This window comes from Mobula hypostoma, chromosome 5 (assembly GCF_963921235.1).
Source record: "Mobula hypostoma chromosome 5, sMobHyp1.1, whole genome shotgun sequence".
Lineage (NCBI taxonomy): Eukaryota > Metazoa > Chordata > Chondrichthyes > Myliobatiformes > Myliobatidae > Mobula > Mobula hypostoma.
Window position 1 is genome coordinate 141,149,670 of NC_086101.1, and position 11,097 is coordinate 141,160,766.

General features: G+C 43.3%; 1 protein-coding gene across 1 annotated transcript in view; it reads right to left on the minus strand.

Annotated features, from left to right (window-relative positions):
• Positions 1–10,820, minus strand: part of prrc1 (proline-rich coiled-coil 1) — a 46,075-nt gene extending 35,255 nt beyond the window's left edge. Inside the window, exon 1 of the mRNA XM_063049089.1 lies at positions 10,733–10,820. Coding sequence (XP_062905159.1) covers positions 10,733–10,819 — 87 coding nt within the window. The 5' untranslated portion in view covers position 10,820. The remainder of the gene's footprint in view (positions 1–10,732) is intronic.
• Between the last annotated feature and the right edge of the window lie 277 nt (positions 10,821–11,097).

Here is an 11,097-nt window from a genome sequence, read left to right on the forward strand (position 1 = left end):
TTTGCCTTTTTACTGTCAGCAGTTCAAAAGTATTCATCCCCCTTTGCTCAGTAGTTGGTTAAACTACCTCTCGCAGCCAATAGTCTTTTTGGATAAGTCTCTATTACTTCTGCACAACGTGATGGAGAAAGATTCCCCCTTGCAAAATGGCTCAAGCTGTGCCAAATTAGTTGGGAAGCAACAGTAGACAGGATCTTGAGGTCTTGGCAGAAATGTTTGATCAGGTTAAGGTCAGGATTCTGACAGGGCCACTCATTGACATAAATTTTCTTCATTTGAAGCCACTCCATGGTTGCTCTGGCAATACGTTTTCAGTTGTTGTCATGCTGAAAGACAAACCTCCTCCCAGTTTAAGCTCTCTGACAGAGGCGAACAGGTTTTTTTCCCAGTCCCTGCTGCTGAAAACCATCCCCATAGCATGATGCTACCTCCACTATACCTCACCATAAGAATGGCGTTACCTGATGTGCAGTATTAGATTTACCCCACACATATGCTAAATATTGAGGCTAAGATGTTCCACTTTGGGCTCATTCAACCACAAGGCCTTCCACATTTTACGCTTTGCAAAGTTTTTACAGGCAAGGATATGCTTGTTCTTTTTAAAAGTCAGGGTTTCTTACTTGCCACTCTTCCATAAACACCCTTTACGTGCAAGGCCTTAGAGATTGTTCAGCCATGAACCTCATCTGCAGTTGCAGCCACTGAAAGGGCAGATAAGAACTGGACCATTTGAGAGCTTTCTCAAAATAAACACAGATATGCTTGGCCAACATCTTTCTGTACTGTGTACTTCTTACTCATCTTATTCTTAATCAGACCACTGCCTCAATGACCAGTTGCACTCATATCTACCGTGATGTAGTGCTTTGAGAGGGTGGTCATGGCCAGAATCAACCCCTGCCTAAGCAAGGACCTGGACCCGCTGCAATTTGCCTATCGCCATGATAAATCTACATTAGATACAATCTCACTGACACTCCACTTTGCCTTGGATCACCTGGACAACTGCAATACCTACATCAGGCTGATGTTTATTGATTATGACTTAGTGTTCAACACAAGCATAGCCTCAGTTCTAATCATCAACAAGCTCCAAAATCTGGGCCTCTGTATATCCCTCTGCAACTGAACATTTGACTTCCTTACCAGGAGACCACAGTCAGTGCAAATTGAAGATAACATCTCCTCCTCACAGACAATCAACAATGCTGCACCTCAGACCAAACCAACATGGCTCTACTCTTTTTGCACCCACGGCTGTGTGGCTAGGCACAGCTCTAACACCATCTATAAAACTGCCAATGATACAACTACTGTTGGCAGAATTTCAGATGGTAATAAGGAGGCATACAGGAGCGGGACAGATCAGCTGGTTGACTGGTGTCATAACAACAACCTGGCATTCAATGTTGGTAAAACCAAGGAATTGATTGTGGACTTCAGGAAGAGGAAGTCGAGGGATCAGCCGGAGAAAGGGTGAGCAGTTTCAAGCTCCCAGGTATCAACATCTCCGAAGATGCATCCCAACATATTGATGCAATTATCAAGTAGACACAATAGCAGCTACATTCCACTGGGAGTTTGAGGACACTTGTACGTCACCAAAGACTCTTGTAAATCTCTATTGATATACTGTGGAGAGCATTTTAACTGGTTGCATCACCGTCTGATAAGGAGGGACCACTGCACAGGATTGGAAAAAGTTGCAGAAGGTTGTACACTCAAGCAGCTGCATGATAGGCACTAGCCTCCCCAGCATCAAGGACATCTTCAAAAGGCAATAATTCAAAAAGACAGCATCCATCATCAAGGAACCTCATCACCTAGGACATGCCCTCTTTTTACTGCTACCATCAAGGAGGAGATACAGGAGCCTGAAGAGACAAATTCAATGCTTCAGTAACAGCTTTTCCCCTTCTCCCATCCGATTTCTTAAGGGACAATGAACACTCATTATCTTGATTTACTTTTTTTTGCACTACTTATTTAATTTATTTTTATATATACTTATTGTAATTTATAGTTTTTTTATTATGTATTGCAATATACTGCTGCCACAAGACATCAAATTTCACTACATATGCCAGTGATATTAAACCTGATTTTGATTCTGAAATAAAGCGGCTACCAAACACTGAAAAGTATTTTCTGTCCCCTGTCCCCTATACAAGACATGGCAAATTGTAGTCAGCTTGTACCTTATCACATATCACACACGAACAAGTGCAAAAGCTTTCACAGCAGCACCATACTTCAAGAGCTCTCACAGAATCGTATGTTTAAGGTAGTACCATGAATAATTTCTAGAGGAACCACTGTATTTCCCCAAGAGATGGTTCCATGTTAAATTCATCTGTACACCAGGACAGTTACTATCACTGGTTAGATAAGAATGAGAACATGTTTCAAGAGTTCAGGGGATAGTTGCATGGCGTTCTGCATAGGTACGTTCCAATGAGACAGGGAAAGGATGGTAGGGTACAGGAACCGTGGTGCCCAAAGGCTGTTGAAAATCTAGAAGAGAAGCTTACGAAAGGTTCAAAAACCGAGGTAATGATAGAGATCTAGAAGATTATAAGGCTAACAGGAAGAAGCTTTTAAGAATGAAATTAGGAGAGCCAGAAGGGGCCACGAGAAGGCCTTGGCGAGCTTTAATAATTTAATAGGCATCCGTTAGTCTCATGAGACCATGGATTTATGCCTTGGAAGGTTTCCAGGGCGCAGGCCTGGGCAAGGTTGTATGGAAGACAGGCAGTTGCCCATGCTGCAAGTCTCCCCTCTCCATGCCACCGATGTTGTCCAAGGGAAGGGCACTAGGACCCATACAGCTTGGCACTGGTGTCGTCGCACAGCAATGTGTGGTGAACTGCCTTGCTCAAGGACACAACACACTGCCTCAGCTGAGGCTTGAACTAGTGACTTTCAGATCACTAGACCGACGCCTTAACCACTTGGCCAAGTGCCAACACTTGGCGAGCAGGATTAAAGAAAACCCCAAGGCATTCTACAAGTATGTGGAGAGCAAGAGGATAAGATGTGAGAGAATAGGACCAATCAAGTGTGACAGTGGGAAAGTGTGTATGGAACTGGAGGAGATAGCAGAGTACTTCATGACTTTGCTTCAGTATTCACAATGGAAAAGGATCTTGGCGATTGTAGGAATGACTTGCAGCAGACTGACAAGCTTGGGCACATAGATATTAAGAAAGAGGATGTGCTGGAGCTTTTGGAAAGCATCAAGTTGGATAAGTCTCCGGGACCAGATGAAATGTACCCCAGGCTACTGTGGCAGGCGAGTGAGGAGATTACTGAGCCTCTGGCAATGATCTTTGCATCATCAATAGGGACGGGGGAGGTTCCGGAGGATTGGAGGGTTGCAGATGTTGTTCCCTTATTTCAAGAAAGGGAGTAGAGATAGCCCAGGAAATTATAAACCAGTGAGTCTTACTTCAGTGGCTGGTAAGTTGATGGAAAAGATCCTGAGAGGCAAGATTTATGAACATTTGGAGAGGCATAATATGATTAGGAATAGTCAGCATGGCTTTGTCAAATAGGTCATGCCTTACGAGCCTGATTGAATTTTTTGAGGATGTTACTAAACACATTGATGAAGGAAGAGCCGTAGATGTAGTGTATATGGATTTCAGCAAGGCATTCAATGAGGTACCCATGCAAGGCTTATTGAGAAAGTAAGGAGGCATGGGATGCAAGGGGACATTGCTTTGTTGATCCAGAATTGGCTTGCCCACAGAAGACAAAGAGTGGTTGTGGACGGGTCATATTCTACATGGAGGTCGGTGACCAGTGGTGTGCCTCAGGGATCTGTTCAGGGACCCCTACTCTTTGTGATTTTTATAAATGATCTGGATGAGGAAGTGGAGGGATAGGTTAGTAAATTTACTGATGACACAAAGGTTGGGGGTGTTGTGGACAGTGTGGAGGGCTGTCAGAGGTTACAGTGGGAAATTGATAGGATGCAAAACTGGGCTGAGAAGTGGCAAACAGAGTTCAACCCAGATAAGTATGAGGTGGTTCATTTTGGTAGGTCAAATATGATGGCAGAATATAGTATTAATGGTAAGACTCTTGGCAGTCTGGAGAATTAGAGGGATCTTGGGGTCTGTGTCCATGGGACACTCAAAGCTGCTGCACAGGTTGAATCTGTGGTTAAGAAGGCATGCGGTGCATTGGCCTTCATCAACCGTGGGATTGAGTTCAAGAGTCGAGAGGTAATGTTACAGCTACATAGGACCCTGGTCAGACCCCACTTGGAGTACTGTACTCAGTTCTGGTCACCCCACTACAGGAAGGATGTGGAAACTATAGAAAGGGTACAGAGAAGATTTACAAGGATGTTGTCTGGATTGGGGAGCATGCCTTACCAAAATAAGTTGAGTGAACTTGGCCTTTTCTCCTTGGAGCGATGGAGGATGAGAGGTGACCTGATAGAGGTATATAAGATGATGAGAGGCATTGATCGTGTAGATAGTCAGAGGCTTTTTCCCAGGGCTGAAATGGCTATCACAAGGAGGTATAGTTTTAAGCTGCTTGGAAGTAGGTACAGAGGAGATGTCAGGGTTTTTTTTTAAAAACGCAGAGAGTAGTGAGTGCGTGGAATGGGCTACCGGCGATGGTGGTGGAGGTGGATACGATAGGGCCTTTTAAGAGACTCCTTGATAGGTACATGGAACTTAGAAAAATAGAGGGCTATGGGTAACCCTAGGTAATTTCTAAAGTAAGTACATGTTCAGCACAGCATTGTGGGCCGAAGGGCCTGTACTGTGGTGTAGTTTTTCTATGTTTCTATGATACAGTTTGACTATACTATAATACCACATAATTGTAACAAAGGACAAAAATTTGCTTCATCCAGGAGTGAAAGCAGGGCATAACCTAGGTGTTCAATATGAAAAAAAACTCAAGAATAGGTGGGCTTACTACATAAGTAAAGCCACAAGAAAATAGTGATTCTGCTCAATCTCAACTATAATTTGATGGCATTTATCTTAAAGTCATTTTTGTAATGCCTCTAACTGGCAAGTCTAAGCAAATGAAAAATATCTTCAATAAAAAAACCTGCAGAAATTCTGAGGCAACTACAAATGACTGAAGAAGATGCATTTTTATTAGAGGGTGTATGTCTAAAGAAGCCTCATACAACATTTGTTTCTGCAATATGACCACAGCATTAAAGAGTAACCTACTCAAAACATCAAGTGAGGATAAACAGAGGATGAACTATCAGACTTGTATAAGATTTAGACAAATTAAATTCAATATTAGAATATAACTTCTTTGTGCATTGGATCTAACCCAGTAGCTTTGATCATCACTTGCAGGAATTCGTTTAGTTCTCCTGTCCAACGAACGTGTGCAGCATGGCAAGTGCAAAGTGCATCAATATAACATCGAAGATGACCCCGCAAGTTTTAACTACTGAAAATGATCAGCTAATCATTACTCTGTTTCAGTCCTTACCTTTAATTTCTGTGACAAAATTAAATTTATTTGCAGTCAAGAATTCCTGACAGTGCAGCTCTCTCTTAATACCAGCCTGGATTGTCAGCTGAGACAGTTCTGCTCAGGTGGTGTAAATTTAGGTGACAGAAATGAGACAGAAGGTAGCCTGCTGAAGGACACATTAACCTACCCTGATTATATAAAGTTGAGGCATACTTTCACAAATGCTCTGGAAACTTTTCCCCATCAACAAAATGAATGATAGAAATTTCAAAAGAATATGGAGACTGGGGGTGGAGAAAACAGCAGAAATCAGATCTTCCAAATCTCTTACTAACTCTTCCTTAAGTTAGTCCTGACGAAGGGTCTCGGCCTGAAACGTCGACTGTACCTCTTGCTAGAGATGCTGCCTGGCCTGCTGCGTTCACCGGCAACTTTGATAAAGTGTGTTGCAGAAATCAGATTGTGTCTTAAATGAATCATTTTGCAATTGTACAATTTTAAAGACGAACTCAGAACCTGGCTGAATTTCACAGAAAAATCAAGCACTCTGCCATTAATCAGTTTATGCATGGCAAACCGAACATCTGATACTGGTTCTGCTTATATTTTTGAAGACGCCACAAAAAGCAGGAATACAAGGAACTGTAAGTGAAGCATAATCCCTTTCCAGGTCCTGATTCACACCTCATCCCAGGATCCAAAGCAAGTGTGCTGAGCATCGTATAAAGGGGTGAATTTCAACTTAACTGCCTATACCTGCAGGCCTTAGAACAAACTTAGAACATGCAGGACATACTTCTAACTAAACGTATTGCGTAGAATCATATTGATTCAGTAAATAGACACTTCTTTAGTTTCAATCAGCAATTGGCATATCATAAACTCACGAAGTACTATTTCCTACATTCATTTAACACTTGATTGAAACCAAGTAATTATTAAGTTCAATTTACAGTACAGGGAGTCTGCGGGTTATGCAAGGGCTCTGTCCCTAAAATTTCATCACAAATTAGAAATATGTTTTTTTAGAGAAGCCATATTGTACTGCATACACTTGCTATAATTCTTATACTTCATTAAATAATCACCATAACAATAAAGATAATTAAATTAATGGAACATGTTAATGAATACCATTAATACTTTTGATTAGTGTCATAAAAATACTTTAAAAATGTATGGAAGAATCTGCGTAAGGTCTGATTTCCATATCCATGTCAATCACTGTACTTAACCTGAGCAACATGAAAGTCTAAATAACGGCTAATTTGATACTGTAAAAGTTTAGATCAGTATGTAGATTTGAAAATGAAGATTGCACCTCTCTGAATCAGTTTAGTGGAAGTTAGATCAGAGTGGACAATCGTTGTAAAACATTCCACTCTGTCCTCAAATTTACTTGGTCCATTTCTGACACCTCCCTCCCCTTTTCTGATCTCTGTCTCTATCTCTGAAGACATAATTCATAAACCCACTGAATCTCACAGCTACCTGGACTATAGCTCTTCTCACTCTGTCACTTTCATCACCTTCACCTCAGTTCCATCACCTTCTCTCAGTTCCCCTGTCGCTGCCGCATCATCTCTCACGATGAGGTTTTTCATTCCAGAACTAATGAGATGTCCTCCTTCTTCAAAGAAAGGGGCTTTCCTTCCTCCACCATCAACACTGCCCTCACCCATTTCTCTTCCACTTTGCCCAAGTCTGCCCTCACCCCATCCTCCTGCTACAACAGCAGGGATAGGGTTCCTCTTGCCCTCACCTATCACCCCATTAGCCTCCACATCCAGCATATAATTCTCCATAGCTTCTGCCATCTCCAACGGAATTCTGCCACCAAGCACATCTTTCCCTCCTCTCCTGCTTCTGTTTTCTGCAGGGATTGCTCCTTACGTGACTCTCTTGTCCACTTGTCCCTCCCCACTGATCTCCCTCTTGGCACTTATCCTTGTAAGCGGAACAAGTGCCACACCTGCTCCTACACCTCCTCCCTCACGACCATTCAGGGCCCCAAACAGTCCTTCCAGGTGAGGTGACATTTCACCTGAGAGTCTGTTGGGGTCATCTATTGAATCTGGTGCTCCCAATGTGGCCTCCTGTAAATTGGTGAGACCCAACGTAGATTGGGAGACTGCTTCACTGAACCCGTATACTCCATCCACCAGAAAAAGTGAGATCTCCTGGTAGCCACCCATTTTAATTCTACTTTGCATTCCCATTCCAACATGTCAGTCTATGGCCTCCCGTATTGCCGGAATGAAGCCACACTCTAGTTGGAGCACAAACACGTTATATTTCGCCTGGGTAGCCTCCAACATGATGGCATGAACAACGATTTCTTGAACTTCCGATAATTACCCCCCCCAATTTCCTTCTCTCACCTTTTTTCCTAGCTGCACATCACATTGCTCTGGTGCTCTTCCTCCTTCCCTTTATTCCATGGTCTCCTATTTTCTCCCATCATATTCCCCTTCTGCTAGCCCTCTTTCACCAACTTCCCAGCTCTTTACTTCACCACCCCCACCCCCCATCTCCCTCTCTCGGTTTCACTTATCATTTTGTACTTCTTGACTTCTCATCTCTTTTTTTCCCAGTCTTGATGAAGAGTTTCAGCACAAAACGTCAACTATTTATTCCTTTCCCATAGATGCTGCCTGGCCTGCTGAGGTCTTCCAGCATTTTGTATGTGTTGCTTTAGATTTCCAGCATATGCAGATTCTCTTGTGTTTGTGATTTCCGTCCGCATACTGTTCTGTTTGCAAGAGATGAGGTTAGTTCACTATAAAACCTAGCACATAATAAACTAAAGTACATCTTACAAAGTATTGAGTACAGGAGATAGGATGTTATGTTAAAGTTGTACAAGACGCTGGTGAGGCCTAATTTGGAGTGTTGTGTGCAGTTTTGGATACCTACCTGCAGGAAAGATGTAAATAAGGTCGAAAGAGTACAGAGAAAATTTACAAGGATGTCGTCGGGCCCGGAGGTCCTGAGTTATAAGACAAGACTGACTAGGTTAGAACTTTATTCCATGGAACATAATGTAGAAGATTGAGAGATTGATAGCAGTATACAAAATGATAAGCAGTATAGATTGGAAAATTTCTGCTTGCATTTACCCTTTGAGGTTGGGTGGAACTATAAATAGAGGTTAAGGGTGAATGGTCAAAAGTTTAAGGCAAACATGAGCCAGTGCAAGTGGTGCATGCGAGTTCAATTTCAACATTTAAGACAAATTTGGATAGGTACGTGGATGGTAGGGATATGGAGGGCTGTGGTCTGAATGCAGGTCAATGGGAGTAAGCAGTTCAAACAGTTTGGCAATGGACTGGGTGGGCTGAAGAGCCCATTTCTGTGCTGCACCTTTCAATGACTAAAGTTAGGCACCCAAAATAAGGGAATGGGAGATGGTGGTCTTTGTTGTTGTATTTGCCAGAACACCTCATCACCAGAACTTTCAAACAAGCACCAAATCTATGCTTGGTGGGTGGTAAGAAGGGTGATCTCTGCCAGATCCTTGATCCATAGCTTGCTGTGCTTCTGCTGGCTATGATGCAACTGAAATCATAATCCACTTCCTTCTGGACTGTGTGTTGGTTCAAGTCTGCAAGAAGATGCAATGGGCTTTGTAAAGTTTCATCCTGCACAGGTGCACCACACAGGGCTCTGTGCTTTACAAAAAGTTTAGAATGATATATACCAGGACAAGCATCAACTGACATCAAAAATGTGAAAGATACACTTAGGAGTTCAGCCCAAGATTTAATTTTTCAGTGCAGGGAACAGTCCACAACCAACTATTGTACACTGGCATATTCTAAGATGCAGGCAGGACTGTGCGCCGAGAGACAAACTAAATGACACGTGCAGCAGTTGTGCTAGCTGCACCATGAAGAAGTCAAAATTTAGGGTTTGTCTGCCGTCACATACAGAAGGACTAAGCTCTGTCTAATGACCTTTCTAGCTTAGTGAATGGTTAGAAATGGAAACTAATATATTGACATAACATATGTATTACAAGCACTTGCAATGTGATACTTGATACAGTGAATGACATAAGTCCTATATTTGAACAAATATTTATGAATGAAGGATACCTTTGAAGAGGATAAAAAAGTCACCTCCAGCTAAGAACAGATAAAGATGAACTTTAAAGGAATTTGGTGAATGTTCCCCATAATAGCTGAACAGGCAAATGCTTAAGCAAGGCAGTATCAAGAATACATCAACAGTATTGACTAACAGCTCTGCCAATTCACTATCAGTATCCTCCACCACAGGTACAATCAACAAAACAAGTTTTTAGAAATTTTCTAAATCCACCCCAAAAGCAATGCCCAGCTCCATCAAACCTCTGTGCAAGGTGGCAAAACCAAGATCGTGGAAATGCCTTCAATTCATACATCATGACTGATATATATTTCCATTTCTTCACAGGCCCTATAAGTATTACAATCCATTTTTCAGTATCTCACTGAGTCACTGCATCATTAATCATTATGTTAAATACCCCTTATCTAAAACACTTGGGGCCAAAAATGTTTCAGAGTTTGGAATATATAATGAGATGCACCAACCACTACCGCTGGTACCACCATTCATTCCATAGTCAAAGTCACTGAGATCACATTTCTTCCATTCTGATGTTTGATCTGAACAACAACTGAGCCTCTTGACCACGTCTGCATGCTTTTACGCATTGAGTTGCTGCCACATGGTTGGCTGATTAGATATTTGCATTAACAAGCAAGTGTACAGATGTACCTAAGTGGCCACTAAGTGAACAGCGGTGAAATCAGAGCATGGCTTGACTCCATGATCAGAAATGGGATAGCCACCAGATGTTACGGGTGATATCGCGGCTGGGACAAAAGTCGACTCTCAGAATAACAGCTCAGATGGGAAGTTTAGCATCCAAACAGAGCCCTTGTCCGAGGTTACATGTCATTGTGATGGGAGCTTCATCAGTCAATACGACACTGGACCTCCCTGCACAGAGACTGAGAGGGTTGTCAACCTCAGGGTAGAGGCGGGTGGGTAACGGGACTGTACAGCCTAGTAGTCCCGGGTCGAGTGAGGAGAATCCTGGGACAGAATGGAATCACCACCAGCATTGCCACGTCCCCGATCCTGAAGCTCCAGGCACCTAAATCCATCGTGTTCGGATCTCGGGACCCGGAGTCTGCGGGCTGGCCGGGGTACCCCGGCCTCACTCGGCACCAGATCCTGAAAGCGGCTTGGGTACCGGCACCAACAGAGAACTTACCTGATGAACCCCGCCAGCCGTTCGGCCCCCGGACACACAAGATGGCCGCGTCACCACAGCAACGTCAGCCCTCGCCACGTAACCCATCGGCGGCCCGCTGCGCAACGTCACAGCGCAAGTCCCCGCCCAGCAGGGAACTGCATCGTCTTAAAGGGACATCACACCCACCGATCGCGGAAGCGCTCTGCCCCTCCCTCTGGTCATCCGGAGGAGTGAAGACAACTTCCCCTTCTCTGTTGACGCCCAGATCTACATTCCCACCCACGGCTATGAATCTTCCCTCCCCCTCCAACACTTACTAATGAAAACCAGCCACCCCAGTACCCACATTTCCACTCATCCAGTGACAAGAAATTGCAGGGAGG